Source organism: Tachypleus tridentatus, chromosome 3, assembly GCF_004210375.1.
Source record: "Tachypleus tridentatus isolate NWPU-2018 chromosome 3, ASM421037v1, whole genome shotgun sequence".
Lineage (NCBI taxonomy): Eukaryota > Metazoa > Arthropoda > Merostomata > Xiphosura > Limulidae > Tachypleus > Tachypleus tridentatus.
Genome location: NC_134827.1, coordinates 13,619,166 through 13,643,482, shown reverse-complemented (window position 1 = coordinate 13,643,482; position 24,317 = coordinate 13,619,166). Strand labels below are relative to the sequence as shown.

At 34.1% G+C, this 24,317-nt stretch overlaps 1 protein-coding gene across 1 annotated transcript in view; it reads left to right on the top strand.

Moving 5' to 3' along the window:
- LOC143247917 (voltage-gated inwardly rectifying potassium channel KCNH6-like) overlaps positions 1 to 24,071 on the top strand; it is a 238,310-nt gene extending 214,239 nt beyond the window's left edge. Inside the window, exons 14-19 of the mRNA XM_076496465.1 lie at positions 503 to 752; positions 1,790 to 1,999; positions 3,624 to 3,954; positions 16,219 to 16,515; positions 19,873 to 20,032; positions 21,496 to 24,071. Of these exons, the coding sequence (XP_076352580.1) occupies positions 503 to 752; positions 1,790 to 1,999; positions 3,624 to 3,954; positions 16,219 to 16,515; positions 19,873 to 20,032; positions 21,496 to 21,714 (1,467 nt within the window). The 3' untranslated portion in view covers positions 21,715 to 24,071. The remainder of the gene's footprint in view (positions 1 to 502; positions 753 to 1,789; positions 2,000 to 3,623; positions 3,955 to 16,218; positions 16,516 to 19,872; positions 20,033 to 21,495) is intronic.
- Positions 24,072 to 24,317: the final 246 nt, after the last annotated feature.

Here is a 24,317-nt window from a genome sequence, read left to right as displayed (position 1 = left end):
ATAAAGCCTTTTATTAATTTTCGGAAAACTACACGGTGACAATAAATGATTGCTGTCCACAACGTTGAAATATTTTAGAAGTATACTTACTGTTGCAGTACATTGACTATTATACACAATGTTGAAACGTTTCATAAATGAATGTCTCGTCACAGATTTACACTGATATTTTTTCATAAAGTTGAAAATTCATAATTATATTTAGTTCTTTTCGTTTTACAAAATTCTTATAGAAATTTGTTCAGAAAATAAAATTTAAAATATCAATTAAAATATGTTAGTAAGGTTATATAAATTATTCATAAGATGCTAATTTGTGTTTGAGCTACATTCAGAGCTGATGTATTATAACATTTTTGTGGGTTACTTGGGGTTGATTATATAAATACATAGTTATCGCATACAATTAGATTGAGCTCAAATAAATATTCAGGATGTTAATTATGGTAATAATTTTATAAAGTGTTAGTTCTAAGTAATTATAAATTAATAATGAAACATTTATATCGTAGTGGAAGATCCCCGTGCTACAGCATATCGATATCCCCGTCCTAGACGGCGGAGACAGTCAACCTTACGTCATACCTCAGAAGGTATCATGGGTCTGATTGAAGAAGACGATGATAGGGGATACAGTGGGACGGGAATCTTGGAGTTTTCGCCGAATATGGCAGGCAGAGATGTAACTCCCGCAAACTTAGAATTTAATGACAGGTCTGATAAGCGGTATGGTACAATTCATTCCATTGCTGGTAAGTGTTTTTTGTCGAATCAACGTTAAGAAATTTTGCCTTATTTGTTATAAGGGACGTCGATCGTGTTATGAAATAAGCGGATTAATTCGACAAAACTAACCAACTTTTATTACTTTTTTTCTTTAAACCTTATTAAACCTATTTTGTTATTAAGCCTGTTTACACCTAACCAACATCTGTTTTATGTTATTAAGCCTGTTTATACCTAACCAACACCTGTTTTATGTTATTAAGCCTGTTTACACCTAACCAACATCTGTTTTATATTATTAATCCTGTTTACACCTAACCAACGTCTGTTTTATATTATTAAGCCTGTTTACACATAACCAACACTAGTTTTATGTTATTAAGCCCTGTTTGCACATAACCAGCACTTGTTTTATGTTAAGTCTGTTTGCATTTAACCAACACCCGTTTTGTGTTATTAAGTCTGTTTACACATAACCAGCATTTCCTTTGTGTTATTAAGCCTGTTTGGAAATAATCAAATTATTAAGATCGTTTGCAACATACAAGAAAGATATAATGGCAAAATATTACTTGAATCTCCAACCTTGTACTAGCCCTCTGTGTCAGTAAAAACTGTTGTTGTTTTTCCCTTAAAAGTTAAAGTAAAGAATGATTTATCGACATTATACAAGAAAACGTTTCGAAAAACTTTTAAAAACTGTGTTTTCCGACAAGAATTTGTGTACAGTGGATGACTTTAAGATATCTATGATCATACGCTGTTTTACTGAATGTTATTTACTATCACACCTAGTATAAAATCTGGTTCAAATTATACTTCCGAATAATTAGAAGCTAATATTCGTAGTTACAAGATATTTCTAAGAATTTTGTTTGTTTGTTTTTAAATAAAGATACACGATATATTCTTCATTACCAGTTTGTATCTCGTATCGTATAGGAAACCACTGAATTTTAAACGAGAGTTTGACTACGTTCATAAAAGAAGAAATAAGTACATATAAATGTTTATTGGCCAGCATATTTCGGTGTCGACTCACCTTTTTTCATCTCTCAATCAGCAGGTGCTATTTCTAGCGTGACCAACCTGACTAGTGCGGTGTTCGGGGGAGCTTCAGGAACGCCAGTATCCCGGTCTCGTTCAACAAGTCCTGTTACAAGGATGGAAGAAGGAACGGGAAATGGAAAATACCTTCAGCCAGGATCCAAAGCCGGCTCAGTGGATGAAGCTGAGAAAGATAAGGTTGCTCAGGTTGATCCTACAGAACCAAGTAAGTTTAAAAAATTCTCTAACTCTGAGAGTCCTGTTCGTCTTGATTTACCTATGAGAAGTGACAATGGTTTGGGTATTATTTAATAACATACAGTAGTAATAGTCTGTTGAAGTCATTTGTACCTCTTAAAAACATTTCATTGAACTAACTGGAATTTTTCATTCTACAATATTGTTCAATACATTAAAAAAGATAAAGGAATAAAAACTTGTGTCATTAACTTGCATCAAAACTTTCAGGAGGACAACTGTAGTTTCAAACTAACCTTTACACCTTAATGTTTGAGCTCACTAAGACTAATTTAATACATAAATTTAACTAATTTGATATTTATTATCACATAGCTTATGAAAGATGGAAATTCTTTACTACAGTTATTAGTTACAAACTGAAACTTATTGTTGAGGTTACAGTTAATTAACATTAATCTGTGATAATGAAAAAAAACCTAGAAACCTGAAATTTTGAATATATGGTAAATGAATCCTGAGAGTATGCATCTGGATATTGTTACTAATCCGCATGCATGTATGTCTTTTTCGCTAGCTCATCTTAAAAACTCATATAAAAGTGGTTTCTTATATTACAAAGAGCAATCATAGACAGACACGACCATTTATTATTATATATTAGTTAACTGTGACATCAACAGTCAGGATCAGTTTCTAACTAAATATAGCTAACTTTAAAGTTCTTATTACGTTGCTTACGAAAGGTGTAAATGTTTGATTCTTGTTTTTAATGTTAACACTTACCTTACTAACACAATACTTCCTTTTTCACGGTTAAAGTGGTTGAATTTTGATATTTAAAATGCTTCCTGTACATACAGTAATGATTTGTTACTACTTGTTTAGGTAGATCAGTTATTTACATTTTGCTGTATTTATATTTAAAATTCACCTTATATGTTAGTGACGTTTCTAGATCTAACACCTCACTACTTCTTTAGCATGTCCGTAATATCTATATGTGCTTAATTTCATTTGTTCCTACTGTAGCAAAGAGAACTTCCTTTTTCATCTATCTACCCACAACTTTCAGTAAACAGTTATTACTTTCAGTTTTCAAACTCTTATAAAATGAAAACTCTTAGTTTATAGATATAACTCTACATGTAACTCGTAAGATGCGATCTACTAAGTTCTGTGAAAGACATGACTCTTGATTTAGTCTAGAAACATAGTTCATAATAAAAACTTGACAAACATGACTTGTAATATTCTTTCAGATTCAATCTGTTAACTTCTGTGAAAGACATAACTCTTGTTTCAGCCTGTAAGCATGATTTCTGACTTAATACTTGACATGCATGCTCTGCTTTTGTTTACTTATTAATTATGAGATTGTTTTATGTTTAAAACTATTATTTATTTGGTTTCATTAATGTGCAGGTAGGAATTTCTTGTGAACTTTAGGTATCGGAAAATTAGCTGAGAGAAATTCTTTCAATAAATAACCCAAAAAAGTAAATAAAAACACAATGATTAATGAACGTTAACATGCTATCTCTCCGATTTCTTTCAGCCCTACGTTGTGCTGTACTTGTAATCTGATATCCTCCTTTAACTTCCCTGTTCCTCACTTTGTAATGTTGTGATACGTGTATTTGCTATTGCAGTTTTTCAAGGTGTTCCTTCCTCATCTGTTAAAAAGTCTGTCTCTATGCCTTTTGCTGATGCTCCTCGACCACCTCTTTTGACTAGTGCCACTACATCACCTATAATACCCCCCACAACAGACCAAACCATAAGATGTACGTCTGGGCCGGGCCAGATGGCCTCGGACTACACTTACGTTGCCACCCGAGCACCAAGTAGTTCCAGTTTAACCATTCCTGTATCATCCTCGTTCCCGTGTAATCATCTATCCCCTGGTGATGCAACATCCAATCCATATCCTTCTCATCCAGAATTCACCATCTTGGAAACAAGAATAGAATCACTTAGCAGGTAGGTGTTTGTGTTTCTATGGCAACCTAGTCGAAACGTTCCACTTAGTAGTGTGCAGTTTCCCAGTCGTGTGGGAAACGTTGGTGCTCATTTTATTGGACTTCGTTAACAGCCAACATGATTTGGTTGTACATAAGTTTGAAGCACCACTTGATAAATTCACTTTTTCATTATGTACTCGGTTTAAGTCCTCTCAAACAACAGTAGTGTTCCTTCCGTGTGTCTGTTAGAAACATACTATACATACAATCTCCATCGATATATTTGCATCCCACAAGAGGTCAACAAAATCTCTCAACCGAGGCTGTAATTCACTACTTAACTAAACCATCAGTGGGGAATGATTTAACACAGAATATCTTATTCTAGAGAAACAGTCACAATTTAGTTTCTCAGCAAACGTTACTCTATTCCATAAATGAAAATCGACAATTTACTCAAGGTTTTGAATTATTTTTTTCTGTTACAAGAGATTACTTTTATAAAGGCAATTAAAAAAGTCATCTACAAGCAAAAATCAAACATATTGATTTGTGACTTGTGTTAAATAAGTTGTGTAAAAGGTAAAGCGTTTTAGCACATAAAAATAATTAATTTTTACCATAGTTAAATAATCACCAATCATTGTTATTTCAACAATACAATTGGACAGTTCGTTTTTTTTCGGAATTAAAGATAAACTCTTGAAAAATGCATTAAAATAATTGATTGATCTTAACTTTTATATAACAAAACCAGGTTTTTAAGGTAGCCTGTAATTAATAGAAAATAGTTCCAGCATACAGGACCAATTGTAGCAGTTAAGTAACAACATACGGCAGCAAAGTCAATAAATGTTTTTATTTTGATTCTGTTTTTAGTAGAATCGATTAGCTCGCGTTCATTTTAAGTCAGTGGTTTTTAACCTGGGTTCAATCGAACCCTAGGGTTTCGGTGAGTCAGTCTCAGGGGTTCGGCGGAGGTCAAGATACACACACTGTGTGTGTGTGTTCGTTCCGTTCACCCCACTCGTATGATTCGTGACGTCATGCTCCACTTGGCCATCATTGGCTGCGGCTGATCACGTCACATCACTTGGCCTTAATATCTGTGCTGTAGGGAACTTCGTGCGCTTAGCAGTCGACTTATGACTGTAGTAATCGTGAGTCATTTGTAATTTTTTCCCAATCTTTCAATCCCTTCATGCTAACTATGTCGAGCAAAAACAGAAAGTGGTCGGACTAATACGTACAATATGGATTCACGTGTATAACGGAACATGATGGGGGTCAGCGTCCTCAATGCATGATTTGCAATGCCAAGTTGAGCAATTCTAGTTCTAGCACTGGCAAAACTAAGAGAACACTCCCTAAAACTGCATGGAGATGGGAAATACAAGAACACAACGCTTGCTGAATTCAAGGTAAAGAAACCCAGGTTCGATGAAAAGGCTACTTTGCCTGTTCTCGGCTTTGTACCCGTCGACAAACCGATCCTCACAGCATCGTATGAAGTTGCGTACTTGATCGCAAAGCAGGGCAAACCACACACCATTGGTGAGGCACTCGTAAAACCACCTTCGCTGAAGATGGCGAATATTATGCTGGGAAAAGCTGCTAAAAATAAATCATCTCAAATTCCTCTTTCAAATGACACCATCAGCAGCAGAATAGATGACATGAGCGATGAGATCTTGGCTCAAATAGTTGCAGATCTGATTTCAAGCCAAGCAAAATTCAGCCTTCAACTCGACGAGACCAGCGACGTTTCCAGTCTAAGCCAACTTGTTGTATTCGTGCGCTATGTGAAGAACGACGAGATAAAAGATTTTTATTTTGTAAGCCTCTTACTACAACAACTAAGGCAGCCGACGTGAAGAAACTTCTGGATGACTTCTTCAGAGACAACGATCTTTTGTGTGATATGGTTTCTGCAGTTTGTTTGGACGGAGCTCCAGTTATGCTGGGACGAAACACTGGTTTTGGTACACTGGTGAAAGCCGATGCATCACACATCATTGTAACGCACTGTGTTCTACACAGGCATGCGTTGGCAACAAAAACCTTGCCTTCAAAACTGGCAGAAGTATTAAAAGTTGGAGTGGAATGTGGACTTTGTGCGAAATAGTTCCCTAAAGCACCGCATCTTCAAAGAGCTGTGTAATTAAATGGGCTCTGAATTCAAGGTACTTTTGTACCATTCTAACGTTAAGTGGTTATCTGGGGAAAAGATGCTGAATCGTGTTTTTGCCATGCGTGTGGAATTAGCCCTGTTTTTGCGAGAGCATCAACATTGTCTTGTAGATTGCTTCGAAAAATCTGAGTTCATTCTCATTTTGGCGTACATGGCCGATATCTTCAATGCTCTCAATCAACAGATGCAAGGCGGTGGAGTCAACATCGTCGAAGCGGAAGAAAACCTGACGGCTTTTCAAAAGAAAAACTACTGTTATGGAAACGACAAACAGAAAATGATAACTTCGCAAACTTTCCCCTGCTGGACGACTGTGTAAGTAAGATCGAAGATGCATCTGAAATCGGAGACATTTCTGTACCCGGGGAACTGAAGCAAGCAATTGCCATGCACTTAGATGAGCTCGCAAAGTGTCTCGACGGATACTTCTCCACCAGAGAGTCATATCCAGTATGGGTGAGACAGCGTTTCACGTTTAGTGTTGCGACAGCAGATGTCAATGATAAATACCTCGACGAAATCATTGAACTTCAGCAGAGCCAGATTCAACAGCAACGTTTCAGAACAACAACGCTCTCAACGTTTTGGTGGTCACCAAATCGTAGCGTACCTTTTTATTACTAAGAAAGCCCTTGAGATACTCATACCGTTTGTTACAACGTATCTTTGCGAGCAATCTTTTTCGAGGATGGTAGACATAAAAACGAAGAATAGGAACAGACTTTGTTGCGAAAATGATATGAGAGTGGCACTTACCAAGGTGAATCCGCGCATTTCTGAACTTGCCTCTGAAAGGCAACAGCAAAAGTCACATTGATTTGCAGTAAATATTCATTGAGTTATGTTTTTGTGTGAAATTCATGTTTTGTTGGTTTTGTTCTTTGAACACAACGATATTATGTGCAACTGATGCATGGCCCATATTGTGCAATAATAAAATATCTACTTATGTTTTGAATTTGAAAAAATCATATTTTATTTTTCCAATTACGAAGGGTTCAGTGAATGCAAGTACAAAACTTCCGGGGTTCAGTACCTCTAACAGGGTTAAGAACCACTGCTTTAAGTGTTATTTCCTATTTTGTGATCTAGAAATTGTGTTCATAAGCAGATGCAGTGCTCAAAATATAGGTATTTATTGTACAGCGGGAGAGGGGGATATCAAAAGTCAGATGTTTTAAAGTAAGACACAGATAGGTCTGCTAAAGTAGCATTCGTTAGAACTTGCAGCATTTGGTTCGTGTAATGTAATATATACATGTTTAACGATAATAAAGGTACAGGGGTTCTGCTGGGGACGGCATTTTAAAATCTGTACACTCCTGCAGTTTGACAAAGCTCTCACTTAGAGTGAAAGACACGAAATAAACTGTGCATGTTGATTTCTACCTCCTAATTACTAGCAACAGTCTGGTTAGAACGCTCTACCCGCCATCCGCCATTATTAAGTGGTGGTCAGTCCCACTGTTCGTTGGTAAAAAGAGTAGCCTAAGAGTAATTGGCGGATGATGTTGACAAATGCTTTCCTTCTAGTGAACCTGAGCGCCTTTATTGTGCTGGATCCAGACGTTTCATCGAAACCAAAACAATTTTGTTAACAATGCATTGCAGTCAGTCTCCTTTGCTCAATGAAGAAACGAAATTCAATTTTAGTTATTAAAATAGCAAGTTTATTGAAAAAAAGATGGTTGTAAACGGTCCACTAGACAATCAAATTGCGTACACGCTCTGATATAAGACATTAGGTTGAGTGCACTTTTTTTTATTTACCATTAGGTTTAGCAAATTTACCGTTAAATTGTTTCAATGGACATTTGCTAGTATAATAATATTATCGACCCGGTAGTGATAATGTATCACAGTGATAACATGTTAGTTAAGGGTATAAGTAATTTATCCTTCAGTCTTACTAGTTTGATTAAGCAAGTATTAACTGCACGAATTCTGTAAGCCACTGCGTTTTTCTATTACTTTATCAACTTGTGCCTATAATCATGAACTTTTATGTTCATTACAAAACATACTTTACTGATACTAGACATCAGTATCTGAATCATAAACTAGCTTGGAAATATTTTAAAATTTAGTTTTGGCATCTTTTGCATCATTTTCTTCATTATCACGTTACGTGTTAACCGATGTTTTTGAGCCCACCCCCTGATTTGACAGTACACTGGTCAGTTTCCATCGCCCCTCTGTCAGTGACGGCGAAAATTTCAACCTCGAACAGATCTCTTTCCAACCATAGTTCCTTCCTCTGAGCAGCTCGAAATCTGAGAAATTCCATGCCCCATTAACTTACAGTCATGCCTTTTTCCTGTCGCCTCCATACATCAAACGAAGTTTCTTTTTTTTTAATTTTTCGTGTTTAATAGTGCACTGCTTACGGATTGGGGCCTTACCAGTGAAGGTGGGTTTTCTCGGGGTGTTTCCGTTTTTATCCACATCCAATTCTTTTGGCATTGGATTTATAGATCTTTCCCACCTTTATGAACTCTAAGTCCGAGACAGGGCGTTTGTTTGTGTTTTTGGTCAGTAAAACAAAAAACGTGTAGTCGCTTAAGTTCTGTACCGAAGGTTTTGCCCATACCACAACCTCGAGTAGGTGAATCGGAACAGAAGTTTCCAAGAACGTACGGTTGTCTTCAGAGTTTTTTTTCGAAAGCCCTCAAATCGAAATTTCTACCATTATTTTATTCCTATGCTGCTCAAAACAATTAATAGATGGTCAGAGTTTACGATATTCTTGCTATGACAAAATAAAACTGTGATCACTACATAAAGTCGGTGTAATGTCTAAGTGTTTTTTTTTTAAATATAAAACAACTGACATTTAAGTTGATTCGCAAATTTTATGGGCCTATTATTGCTAATATAATAGTGCTTCCTTTGGAGCTCTGTGAATGACCAGAAAACGTTTGTTAATAAGTTTTTTGATGCTATGGAGATGAATCACATGATGTCAAACGTCTTAGATCACCTCATACATGCTCAATCAGATTCAAATTTGAGCGTTCTTGTCAGTCCATTCATTAGATATTGTGTTCTGTCAGGTAATTTCTTAAATAAATGATTTAAAGCGATACTTTCGTAAAATATCTATTTATAGTTAAAAGGAATAGAATGTTAAAATCCTTACACAATAAATAGTTATGAAAAACAGGGACATGACCTAAAAACACGACATATGTTTTTGAGTCTTGTGATACCATCTTCAGTAGTAACGGTAAAAGCATGTTTGGGACTGATATACCCACATAATCATTTATATTCTGTTACACAATATAATTTAACTCAGTCGAGCCTCCAATTTATTATACTACTTATTACGATTTCAAATAGAGGGAAATTTTAATATAAAGTTAAACGAATATTTATACGTATCAGGTGTATTATATTTGTCACACAATTTTCTTTCTTTACACTAATACATTTCAATATACAAAAAACAATACAATTTGTAACAACGGTTATTACAAATAATTATTTATACACAAAAGTTTTACAAACAATATTGAGTCTTCTATCTAGTATGGAACTGAATATTTTATCGACGGTTCGCGATAAGCGAATGAATATTTGGGTTGTTCAGTTCGCTCAACTTAGTTTTTCGTCGCTGAAGTTATCTAATGTTTTCGTTGAAATACTAACATCCGAAGTTAATTTTCTAAAGTTGAAGGGTTTGTAATGTTAGAAATATATAAATGTTCCTTATCAAATATCTGTAGTTCCTGATTGTTAAGCGCTAATCACAGTTACAGCTTCCGAGTATGAAAGCGAGTTCACATCCTTGTAATCTCAACTTGTAAGACTTATAGCCACTCTGTAACGACTCGTTATGTTTAATCAACTGTCTTCTAACCAATCTGTTGTGCTAAACATCATGGAAATGTCCAATGTCTTGATGAGGTTCTACCATATTTTGTTATCAATCCCGATATTTCTACATACACCATTGAGAACACAGTAGTTTCCTTCATTTTATATACAATTGAAATGTGCGTGTCAGATCAGATGAAGCCAATTTGATGAGTTTGGACAAAAATTAAATTTTGCTTTGACATATATAAAACTTCACAAGAATAAATAGGCTGGGCTATAGCGTAGTATTTATACCATTCAAATATATATGTATTTGTTAGATGTTCTTATGCAAGGTCCTCTAAAGTGTTCTGTTTCAAAAGCAAATACAACCAAAATTAAGAATAGCAACTATTTTTATTTATGCTTTAGAAGTTTATGTTTCGTACAATGTTGTAGATTACAGAATACACAGTTCTCGTGATTCATGGCTTGTGCTTGTTTTACTGATATTACGACAGTACATACTGCGATGTTAAATGCCTCATATGTGTCTACTGAGTGACTGACAGATATCATGCTACTGTCAAGTGGTGCAATTAGTTAAAATAGGTGGCCCATCCAAATGGCTTTTGGCACCCTTTCAGGGAAATTAGAAGACGATTTGAGCAGAGTGTCCTTCTTCAGGTGCACAAAAGACTATTAAACTACCTGAAGAACTTTTATGCTAATATATTTTTAAGTTATTCAAATGTAGAATTTGAATTGTATACCATTTACACTGTATATTGAAGTATTGTTGTGAGCATGTTATACACAAAAACACAAAGAAATAAAACCGTTTTGAAGCTCACATTCAGAAACCGACCACGGACAATCGTCTAAATGTTTGGACATCTATAACACTACTCTCATGACTTATGGACCATCCTCCTATGGTTCTGTTTGCATCACTATTTTTCATTAATAATTGCTTGTATCACTTAATATGCTTCTATGCTTTATTACATTTTTGTCTTTTACTGTTAGTACTTTGTTACGTTGCTATATAACGCCCTGAGATGTGAAAAAGTCTCCCAAACAGTTTTCATTTACTTGCTCCTCAGCTAGTGTGTATCTCATAACCACGTGTTCACCACCGTATGTGTTTTTTACAGCTGTCATATTTCCGATGTCATTTTTTCACATTTCTCAGTCATTTTGATCAATTATAATTATCAATCTTATCATTATAATTTGTGGTACTACTGTTTTTTTTGTGTTTTTTTTACTACTCAAAAACTATCAATTTTCTCTTTCATTCCTGATTTCTACGTAACCATTCTTGTCGGATGACATTTTTTGTACTTATGTTACGTCAAAATTAATAGCAATAATCAGCTAGATGATTTACACACCCAAATAATATATTTTATATTGTAAAGGGATTCGTGATTATTGACCACATAACCAGTGATGCTTTTTAGCAATTCCTTTAGAATATCTTGAAAGAAACACGTGATATTTCGTCACGTGATTTTAACCTCAAGAAATTCGTGTAACCTGTGTCTTTCAGCCGTTGAATACCTTTGGTGTGAAGATAACATGGAAGAAATGTTTTTAAAGTTGGATAGTTTATCAAGGTAAGTGTCAAGTAAACTGAAATTACGTTGAATGTGCTCACCAATCTTCTCACGCTGCTATTAGGTGAAAGTGAAATTTCCAGATAAAGAAGTCAAAATGGCACTTTCGATTCTCTTTATCCAGATAATCTATTTTGGAATTTCATGGTAACTTATAAGTTGCTTCATTTTTCAGTTTTGTAAGTTTGAACTCGCGCACTGACACACACGTTAAATACTCCACGTGCTGTAATTTTGTTAGTACAATTATTGCTTCCCTCCCCCTTCCCATTAGCTCATCGATAGCGTCTGGATACTTATATCAAGACAGATAACAATTATTATTGACAGTTGAATGAGCCGTTCCACTGTGTAACTCCATCTGTCTGTATTTTTGACCTAACATGACCTACGTTTAGAGCATTCAACTCGTTATCTGAGGGTCTCGGGTTCCAATCCCCGTCACATCCGTGGAGACGTCATAATATGGCTCTCAATTCCAATAGCTGTTAATAAGAGTAGCCCAAGAATTGGTGTTTGCGAACTGCTTTCTCTCTTGTTATCACTACTAAGTTAGAGAGGCTAAAGAATATAGTCCTAGATTAGTTTTGTGCGAAATTGAATTCAAACCAAACCTATATTTTTTTAAAACGGAGAAACAATGAATTCTGTGTAGTTGCCATTGAAATCTGGACAAATTATTTTCATCAGGATTAAATGCCAAATTAGTTGTTTATTAAGGTTTTTTTTAATTTCTTTTTCTCGAATTTCTGCAATATTGTTTGTGATGTATTGTTACCATAACAGGTAGTCGTTAGGTTTTGAAATGTATTTCAATTCTGGCACCCTGTTTTAAAACGTGACCAAGCAAGACGCGTTCAAATTGCCCAACACTAGACCATCACATTTGTTTGTTTTCTTACCACCGAGCTCAGTTGTGTTTGACAGATTTGAAATAAAACTTTCACATTATTTATGATTAATTCTTGAAAGTCTTACTACTTTTGAGAGACCTAAACATGTCGCCCAGAGATGTAACCGTATTTCTACAATTACCATATACTTCATCCAAAGAACTTCTATATGTAGAAGTGACTAAGTTTAATCTGTGTAAATGAATCGCTACGAAAGTAGTAAACATTTTTACTTTATTATAATATACACGGCTTTGTTAAGTAATACTGTCTAATTATTTTACAGTTTTTAACTGGTGTAATTTATACTTCACCCCTTTTTAAGATATGAAAGAAGACACGTAACAAACCAGTTGGCGCCGTCTGAATCAGAAACAAGTCTGATGGCTTATGACACTAAAAATAAGGGTTTCCATACCTATTGTAAACAGAGCAAAGATAGCGCATTGTGTATATTTGTGTTTAACAGCAAACCAAAATATTTTTTCTGTGCTTTAAATTCGTGTACAACCCTTCTCTCATACAACCAGAAAGTATTCTTGTTATAAATGACGTACTTGTATGTATGTATGTATGTGTGTGTGTACCTGAAATAATAAATACAGTGTGGCGCCATCTATTACATTGCATCACAAACAAAAATCCATTAAAAATTTCTGTGAATTCTCTTCACTTATTTCTTCTTATAAGACGATCGTAAATTGACACAAAATTATTGTAATGCTTAACAATTTCTCTCTGTGGGTATTCAAAATTCAGGCAAATATACAAATAACTATGGCATGTATAGCAACTATTTATTCATCACAAAACACAATTTTAAATGAACATAGTCTTTTAACAACACGATATCTTGATTGATGTGATTTGTAAATACAGTATGAAAAAACGTGTTCTTCCAATAAAGGCTACCACATTTAATATTGAAAAAACATTATACAGTTTATATCGGCAGAATCCCATGCAGTACTTCCTCGAAAAAATACTTTTTATCAAATATTCACCTTTTCTTATATTATTTCAACGAGATTTGAATATTAGCACAAACAGTCGCTCCTAGGGCGGTGTAGATTAACAACATAAGACCCAATGACTGTGGTATACAGATTGTAATGTAAACAGCAGGTGAATTTTCTCCTTTTATTTCTTCTTATAAAGACGATTGTAAATTGACACAAAATTATTGTAATGCTTATGATAGTCATGGTTACACCATTTATAATTAATGAACATTAAGCTCATAAAAAATCAATTAAACTTGGTACATATTTTTGATGAATTACTTGGTTATATTACCCATTGTTGCTTTGTGAAAGACTATCGTATTAGTCCAGTGTTTAATGTTTGTTTGTACCAGTTTAATTCAGTTGGGAAAATATAGCTTAAATGCTTTATAAAAAAAAAAACCTGGTCTCCTTAATGAAGAATTAGTTACTCAATGGGCTTGCCATGGCCAGGTGGGTTAAGGCATGCGACTCGTAATCTGAGGGTCGCGGGTTTGCATCCCCGTCACACCACACATGCTCGCCTTTTCAGCTGTGGGGGCATTATAATGTGACGGTCAATCCCACTATTCGTTGGTAAATGAGTAGCCCAAGAGTTGGCGGTGGATGGTGATGACTAGCTTCCTTCCCTCTAGTCTTACACTGTTAAATTAGGGACGGCTAGTGCAGATAGCCAGTAGCTTTGCGCGAAATTAAAAAAAACAAAAGCAGTTACTCAACGTGTTCTCCACTATCCTTCAAACGTCGTCAGATTGTTGACCACGTTCCGCTTCTATTACTCTCATACATAGCGAGGGGGTCTCATATCTGTAAAATAACCTATAAATCATCACATTTTTAAAAGTTAATAATGATAAGATTAGTTTAATAAGTAATAAATTATGGTTATTTCTAAGTATTTTACACGGCTTGAATTGAACTTTTATGGTCATCATATAGAGAATTGTGCGCGATCTCTGTCATAAGAGTTTGCGCATCCAATTTCCTTTACCCTGTTCATCCTTTCAGATCCATAACCACACAGTGAACTCCCAGTATATCCTGTTGTAATCCACTTGTAGTATGATGATACGTGCTCTTCAGTAGTACAGCGGTAAATCTAAAGCCTTAAAACGCTAAAAACTGGATTTCGATAGTAGTAGTGAGCACAGCACAAATAGCCCATGGTACAGAAGTGTCGATCTGTAGATACGGATGATACCTAAAACTGACATTTTTTGCGAGGGTTACTTTACAAAACTTTCGAATACGAAGATCTATTATTTGATTATAAAATCACCTATACCAGTTTATCACCGACTTGTTACCGAAAGTAGCCGAAAAACATATGAACATGGTTTGTTACAGATAAAAGTAATAACGTTCTTTTGAATTAAACAGTATTGCACGTGCAGATTTAAGTCCATTAAAGCGACATAAGATTCTCTCTGTACAAAGGGCCGGAAGACCAACTGTCGGAAGCTGTAAGATCAGTATATAGAACGTCCCAAAAATATCTTCTACTTGATTTATTATCAGAGTACAGGTGGTACATTTTATTCAGATATGTTAAAAAGCATATAGCGAAAGCCTTTCCAAGGTCTTTATGGTGGTTTTAAGATACAGTTATAATGGTAAGTCGAACGTAAGAAGAATCTTAACCAGTACCAAGGTCGAAATTAGATTGATATCACTATATCGCGAAGGTACAGATCATTGTACAAACTGGAAATAAAATCCTTGCAAAGGAACGTTAAAAAAGGTTTATAGGTAGTAGTTTTTTTAGTAGATTCTAGTCTGAATTAAAAAGTACAATTTACACAGATACAAGTTGAAACAATTTATTTGCTGACTTCTGCAAGTTAAAAATTATGTCTTTCATATTTATTGAATGAAGATGAATTACTAAGTTAAGGCTATATGTGGATTTTTATATGGATTTTTTTACTGAAATTAAAAAAGAAAATTTATACTTGATTTTTTAAACTTACGTTAGGTGGAGTGGCTAGATATCTTTTTTATTTATTGAATAAAGATGAATTATGAATTTAAGACTATATATGGGTTTTTTATTGAAATTAAAAAAGAAAATTTATACTTGATTTTTTAAACTTAAATTAGGTCGAATGGCTCCCTCTGTTTCTAAATTGTAAAAATACCACTGTCGAATATTGTTGGCTATCATTTAAAGATCCGATGCAAAGCTTGATTAATGTTTTTTATATTTTTAGATTTATTAATACATAGAACTTGGCAGTTTTCAGGTAGTTTCCAATCTTGTGACATAAATTTAAGGCGTTAAATGGCAATAGATGGAAACATTGAAAACCAGTGGATTTATTATTGGAATAATATTTTATTTGAGAATCATATTGTTGTATTTTTTCTAGTATAAATAATGCAAGTCAAAGCTAGCCTTCCAGTGAAACAGCCATAAAGTGTTTGTATTTTAAGAAATATATGTTCAAAAATAGAGAAATATTTATTTATGTTGCCAGGAGTTTTAGTGTTGGACAATTTCTATTCAAATCAACCAAAATGTCTTGTTGGTGGGAGTTGCTGTGATAAAAAAAAAATGTTTTTTACTGTCCCATTCCTAGATACGAAATTTTATTATAGATAACAGTTAGGCATGCGATTCGGGTGAACTTGGAATAATGATCATTTCTGGTTATAACTTAACTAGATGATGTAAGTTATCTGTATGGTTTGTGTTATATTTGTTATTGTGATGTAACTTTACGAAATACGCCTGTAAAATGATGAAACACTTGTGTTTTATTTTTAACACAGGAAGGTTCAAACTCTCGAGACACGTGTCACTACCGATTTGCATACAATAATGCACATGTTGTCAAAACTTGTACAGCCTGACAGCCTTCCTTCCTCCTCATTATCTATAGAGGGCGATACTGTTCGGCCTGTTGCTGAAGTGGCACCCTCTCACTCGCAGTTTCGACCACATTCATTGCAAAACCGTTTAGACAGGGTAAGGTGTAGACCTTATCGGAGAGCTGTCAGTTTACACACCCCTTCACCTGCAGAGGAAAAAAGGCTTAAGCCATCTTCTCAGAGCCTGGATCTAGGGAGGTTAGCCTACTTTAAGTTTTTTGGTTGTTTTTTAATTTTTTCATTTTATTTTCCAGGATGACTTTCATCATCTTATGATACATAAACATTACTTGTATACGTATTAGGCTAAGAATAAGACATGTACGTACATACTAGCGAAAAGAGGGTTTATAAATGTCCTGGGAACTAAACAGCAGAAATGAAAGGTAAGATGCAAAGTATTCGTTTCAGTTTAGAATATGTAGCTCCAATGAACTGAAACTCCACAGCAAGACGTATTACAGTGGTGAAACTTATCGTTATACAGAGAATCGCAAATATTAACATGAGCTGCACAAGGGCTGAGTCAGAATCAACAATTTCGTGCAACTTTTCTGCTTTTATCAGTTGAGTAACAGATAAATTGGAATTCAGAAACCCAAGTAAAAATAATTTTTAACTTCTAATCGATTTCTATTAAATGTATGACAACACAAATAGACTCCAATAATCTCGTTTGTCCATTTAAATTAGAGAAATCTTTATTCGCTGTTCAGGGGATGTTATGAAATCAAGACTCCCGAATTAGAAGGTTACCAAATGTGTAAACAAAATCTGAGACAATGTAACAGATTTTATGAACAATTTAGATAAAGAACAGAGGAACACAAAAACTATCACCATTATATAATTACATAAATTCTCCCAACTAATAAAATAACGTATTGGGTGAATCACAAATTGTCATTTTCCAACAACTCGTGTATCTTTAACTAAAACACATCGTCTTGTAGCGATATTTGACAAAAGTTAATATTCAAGGGAGTGATTATTATAGGAGTTAGACATTTCTATTTTGTTTTGAGTGAGTAAATCAGCCAAGGGAATTATAGTTACAGGAGTTAGACATTTCTACTTTATTTTAAGTGAGTAAATCACCCAAGTTAATGATAATTATAGGAATTGTTTGTTTTTTGAAATTCGCGCAAAGCTACTCGAGGGCTATCTGCGTTAGCCGTCCCTAATTTAGCAGTGTAAGACTAGAGGGAAGACAGCTAGTCATCACCACCTACCGCCAATTCTTGGGCTACTCTTTTACCAACGAATAGTAGGATTGATCGTAACATTATAACGCCCCTACGGCTGAAAAGGCGAGCATGTTTGGTGCGACGGAAATGTGAACCTGCGATTCACAGATTACGAGTCGCACGCCTTAACTCACCTGACCATGCCGGGCCGTATTATAGGAATTAGACATTTCTACTTTGTTTTGATTGAGTAAATCACCCAAAGCACACCACAATATTCACAATCATTTTAACTCTTTATTTACAATGTACACGAACCACATAAAATATTCAAGAGTATACCTTTTTTTAATATAAATTTAATTGATGCAGGATAATCTCAATCAAAGGTGCATCGATGGCAGAGATAGGACGTAAATAAAATCCAGGTTTTTATCTTATTTTGGTAAAACGGATATAGAATGCAGCATACCTTGAGAAATGACGATTGGAATTTTCAGTTTCCAAATCGGACAAACTTTAATCGAATTATTACATGCCACATCAGAAGCAGAAAATCATAATATATTAAAGTATTCCTTGTTGTGTGACCCGTGGGTCCGCTACGTGTGCCTTCATCCTCTTTCACCATCGTTGCATCTGTTTTTCAAAGCAGAACCCAGTAGAACTTCAGCAGATAGTTCCAAGTCCTGCTTACTGAAACTGAAACCTTGCTATGTCATCAATCTTCGATTACATGCATGTACCGAGGTTTCAGATGTTATACTTCCATCCTTTTCCATCACTATGGATGCAATAACGATGGATTTTTTAACAACCCTTATCGAGACAAATCCATCTATTAAGCCCAAATGTACTGTGGAGGCGCTTAAATATATTTTTGATGTTAACAAGGAGAGTAGTAATAGTGATGGTAGCCTTCTGCCACATCATAAATGGCCCGGCATGGTCAAGTGGTTTAAGGCGTTCGACTTGTAATCTGAGGGTCGCGGGTTCGAATCCACGTCGCACCAAACATGCTCGCCCTTTCAGCTGTGAGGACGTTATTAGGTGACGGTCAATCCCACTTTTCGTTGGTAAAAGAGTAGCCCAAGAGTTGGTGGTGGGTGGTGATGACTAGCTGCCTTCCCTCTAGTCTTACACTGCTAAATTAGGGACGGCTAGCGCAGATAGCCCTTGTGTAGCTTTGCACGAAATTCAAAAACAAAACAAACTAAACACATCATAAATTAAAAATAAAGGTCTCCAACCTTAAGTAGACAAAGAAAAAAGGTCGTATAACTTGATTTGAGAGGAGAAATTCACTTCATGTATGGGAAGTTTCTGATAAAGTCTGATAAACCCCGTGCTTTGTCTTATGACTGTTTGTAACTCCCGGTTTTGGTTGAAAAGGAGATTCTGCGTTAAAATAAACAAATTAAATCAGAATGGGTTATTTTTATATATAATATAAACAAATCTAACGAATTAAGTAGAACGCGAAATGGGACAAAAACCTCCACCACGTATCTTAATATCCACTTACATTACTTATGTTATATGCCTATGTCAGTATTTGAAGTTTTAAAAAACTGCAGTTGAAAATAGAAAGATTTTATATTGAAATTCGAATAACAGAATTTTACGAACACTGATACCAAGTTCACAGGAGTTGATGTAATTGCTTCAGTTGTAGTTGGCAGAAGTTATATGTAAATAACTATCAGGAAGTAACATATCAAGTGGGTTTGGAACTCTATTCTCATACATGTCTTATAAACTTAATTAACATCTATTATGTTTTACAAATTTACCTTTATCTAAATACAAATCCTATATTTGAGTGTATTTTAATTATTTTCCAAATGGTCATTATAGCAATTATTTTACCTGTTATCTTGAAATGTATTACGTGTGTTTTCATAAATAACCAGAGACTAACTATATAAAAGACACAATTAGTCATCTCTCACAGGAAGTTATTTACCGAGTAAGCATAACAATGATGAAATTAGCTATATGATTATGATGTCAATCCAGTTTGATTGTACTTCAACATTTACCATATTATAATGATTATGATGTCACTCCAGTTTGATTGTACTTCAACATTTACCATATTATAATGATTATGATGTCATTCCAGTTTGATTGTACTTCAACATTTACCATATTATAACATAAGTGCTGAAAGTACAGACAAGTGCATACCAAAACAACACTTCGAATTGAATGTTTATTATACACATACACGAGTTTCCTTGCAATACTCTGTCAGGTACTTGTATGAGTTATTCTTCTGCTCTATTAGATATCAATTTTTCTATAGAAATCATCGGCTTCTGCTTGTTATGCAAATAAGTTCAAAACTGTAACCCTTCTCACACAGATCGCTTGAAGAACCGTTATTGGAGGACGAACAACAGATAACCTGTATTGATGAATTAAAAGACAATTGCCTTGAAGTGTGTGTTACAGCACCAATCCCTCTGAATGGAAGAGATCGGAGCACATTACGGGCCCAAACCCAGGTTGCCGACGTAGACCAGGTTAAATGGAGTTTTTCAAATAAGAAAATATTCTGGCTTGCCATTTTTGTTGGTGCATGCGCTATTTGGTTTTGCATTTTACTTTTTATGCTTCAAAGCTACAATGTTGGCATTTGTGTTCTAAAATCTTGCCAGGCCTTATAAACTTTATAATATAAAATACACTAATTGGTGTACTGTCAAGCTTTATAAAATTGTAACGATCTTTGACAACTGTAAGGTTGATCAAAACTTTTGTACTTAACATTTAGTTTTAAATTCCTTTGAAATTTCCAATTATAATTTTTGATATTTATTTGGCACATTGATCTGTTTCTTCTGGTGTTGTAATACTTAAAATGGACTGACATCTTTGGTAGATTTTGCTGGTAACCACATTTTATTACTCTATAAAACTTTAAACATTTAACAGATAAGTATATGGGAAAAGTGGAATTTCATATTCCCCTGAAGAACAAAAACCGTTCATTTGATGCTTTCGTTGCCAACATGCGAGTAGAAAAGAAGCAAATAATTCGTTTCAGTAAATATTTTTCGCTTTATAATGCTGTGAGTTTTTTGTCTTTATTATTTTTATATTTTGTGCTAAATTATTTTTCAAAAATAGTCTATAATATTTATTTATGTTTAACAAAAGATGTACTACCTGTAGTAACTTATTTCGGATCACATTTCTGACTGCTTTGCTTGCAACTCTTTCTAGAAAGCCTGATTTCGTTGCAGAAAGTTATTTTACTTTGAGTTTTTACTTTTGAGTTTCTGTTGCATATTTATTTCTTCTTTTTACAATACTGTAAGGACTAATGTGCTGTTTTTTTATAAAGTGATAAACCTTGCGTTATTATAAACTGTGTATCTGTAAGAAAGTTGAGATATAACACTGGAAGCCTTGTGATGAAATTAAATTACATAAATAAGTGACCTTTTCGAAGGTGTAAGTAGCGTTTTGAGATCCATTTAATGTTAAATTAATCACATGGTTAAATTTTAAGATAAAAAAGATGTGTTTTTTTCTAATCCATGATTGGGACTGACAAAATGGTTTTGTTGTGGTTTGCTATTGGTAAGAGAAAAATAAAAGGTCACTTCATTACACTATGTTCGAATTAATGTTTCAGCAATTGTTTTAATTTGTGTTTGAAGTAAATAATCATAGTTTAGAAATATCAAAATATATATTAATTTATTTAATTATTTAAATGAATAAAACAGTTGTTTGAGATCATTGCAACATATTACTGTAGTTTTGTACTTGTTGCCTTTTAGGTCAACGAATCTTCTGATTATTTAAAACTATGAAGTAACTGAATAGATCTAAATCTAGCAAACTTTAGAAATAATGTAATGTCTTCAAAATCGTCTACGGAGTGGGTCCTTAATATCATAATTAATACTTTTCCATTGGCAGCAAGTTAAACATATGAATTTCTTATATTAAATATTTCTTTCCCCTTTTCGAACAGCAAACAAACGCCATTCAATCAATTCAAAGTTCGAGGAGTCAGAGTGATATTCAACTCGCAGATGAAGAAGACTTGATAAACCCCTATGGTGGTGCTCTATCTTCCCCTGAGAAAAAAGACCCCAAACTCTCTAGTGATGTTTGTAGCTCCAAGGAGGATACTGGACAATCATCAGTTGTGCAAGCGCAAGAAAAGGACTCTAAAACATCAGATGTGTAAATATGTAAAGTTTGTTTAGAATCTGATCTATTTTTTTACCGGTCCAAAGAATTAGCAGACGAGATTTCTGATGATCAAGTTACTGTGTGTGTATATTCTGAGAAAAAGAATACTCGTAGTTCCAGGAGAACAAGAATTACCACCCAAAAGAATCTGTTTTCTAATTTATTGAGTGGAGCACGCTGATAATGTTTCTTCCAATATATATAAACTCATAAGTAAAGACGTAGTCAAATCGAATGCTCGGCCAACGTTGTGTGTATTCATACACTGGTCATATTATGGTGCTGAAGAAAATAGTACAAGTAATACTAAAATGGTTTTTGTCAACGTAATCTACAGAGGAATTAATTATAGCTGTAACATAAGATTTCAGACTGTCGCAGAGAGGTATAATATTCACCCAGCAAAGCAAATGAGTGACTGACAAGAAACAAATAGTTATGTAACTGCGCTACCCAGTCGTTGAGTGCAACGCGTTCGAGTACATTTCGTCAGATCAAGACAGCTAATGATAACAAGTAATATTTTGAGTAAATCAAAATCCTATCACGAGTAACACGTTTTATCAATTGCTGAAGAGAGAGAGAAAGAGAAGCCTTTCTTTCACACATTCGTATGTAATTTGTAATTTTAAAACTGTGATAATGTTTGGAAAGCATCATTGAAATCAAAGTGGTTCAGTTGATGCGAAAATAAAGTTAATAGAAAATTTAAACTTGTGCACAAGGAACTCGTGATCTACGTTCGCATTTGAATAGAATGGTGAATATTTCGGTTTTTATTCAGTTGCTACAGAAGGAGTATAACCACTTATTTTACAGTATTTGTTTTTCTATGTTCTCAGGGAGTTGAACAAAATTCAGTTATATAAATCCAAGATTAATTTGTATTTATCCAAAAGAAAATTGTGATAAGTTAAACATTTAATGAATAATTTACAATTTAACTGGTGTAAGAATTCTTTTGAATAATAGAGACGAAGTAGAGATTGGAAAATATTTGGAAAATAGATAGATGGAAAGTGGATTATGGTCTAAATCCGTACAATTTTAGTATGAACTAACTTATTGAAAGTATCTAGTCCAAACAGTGCTCTGATTGCTTTAAAAATGTACCAAGTTAATGAGGCTTCGTATGGGATCAATAGATTGAGTGTGTGTGTTTTATTGTGAAGTATACTGCCCTTTTACCCCAGGGTAATGAGGAAAGGAACGTTTGAACATGCTGGTTGAATCGTACTTCCCGAAATAAGCTGTGATTTAATTCAAACAAGTCCACATTTCTAAACTGTCTTCTATTTCTCATAATACTTAACTTCTTTTCACTTCTTTCTATATTTAGCACCAAAAGTTTAAGAACTTTGACAGATTATTGTTTGTGAAGGGTATTATACTACAATGATTAGTTGTGGGAGTTTTGACGAAAACACTCTTGACTTTCGTTCGGGTAATCTATATAATAATAATAAATGTAGCTTTTAATATTACTGATAAACAGCCGGGAGAGGCTAGTGATTAGAAAACGATTGTCAGATGAAACATTCTTTTATTATCATATCCTTGGTAGATGTAAACACTAGGTATATTCTCTGTAGTAACTGTGCACTGTAAGTATTAACTGCCTTACCTCTCCACCAGTCCATCCTTTACACTGGTATGAACAATGAATTGTGTCCATTTTAGAACACAAAATTAATTTGAAAAAAACCATCTAAATTGTACGGCATATATGTTTATTAAAGGATTGTTATCAGTGGATAACTAACACTAAAAACAGTACTTCTTTGTGAGGAATAACCTTTATTTTTGTGAGGGAAAATCTTCGATAAGTGTTTATGGAGTAATTGTATTTTGTTTGATATTAAGAAATGAATGTCAAATAGAGTTGTGTTCAAAATGCCAGAGAAGGTTCGAAAATTATTTAACCCACTGGTCATGTGGCAGGATTTATACAATAGAAGTTTATACTGCTAATTATCATTTTAATTTATTACTGTTGCTTGGAATATCAGTCTTTTTTATTATTATTACCAAACTGTCTTAGCTTATAACTGCCCGAACATTTACTTGAGCTTTTGTCAAGTACACTTAGATAATTAATTGCAAAAATTATTTTACATATAATTATCAGACGAAAGTACCTAGTATTGAATCAGTAAATTTAGTCAGACAACCATTAGATGAATTTGTAATATAAGTCATCAACTGGTTGTATTTATATTATGTGAGGATAAATATTTGTTCTTGAGAGACAACTTTGTTTTTCTAACAAATTGATTTCACCCCTTGTTACCATATGAATCTCACATAATCTAGCAATAAAAGAGATAAGAAAAGGTTATATTTATATTTTGAAATTTTACCTGTAGTTCTCTTATAGCCAGAAAACACGAGAATGCATTACACTATATCTTTTCACGCATATAGATTTCTTTTTAACAAAACAAGTTGAGAAGAAAATTTTGGAAGTAAAATTATGTATATGTTTCAAATAGTAAGTCTTATAGTTGTTCATATAGCAACAACTGTGAGAAGGGACCAGATTTAATTGTAGTTTTTCAATGATTCATATGTTAAAATAACATCTTAAACAAATTGAGA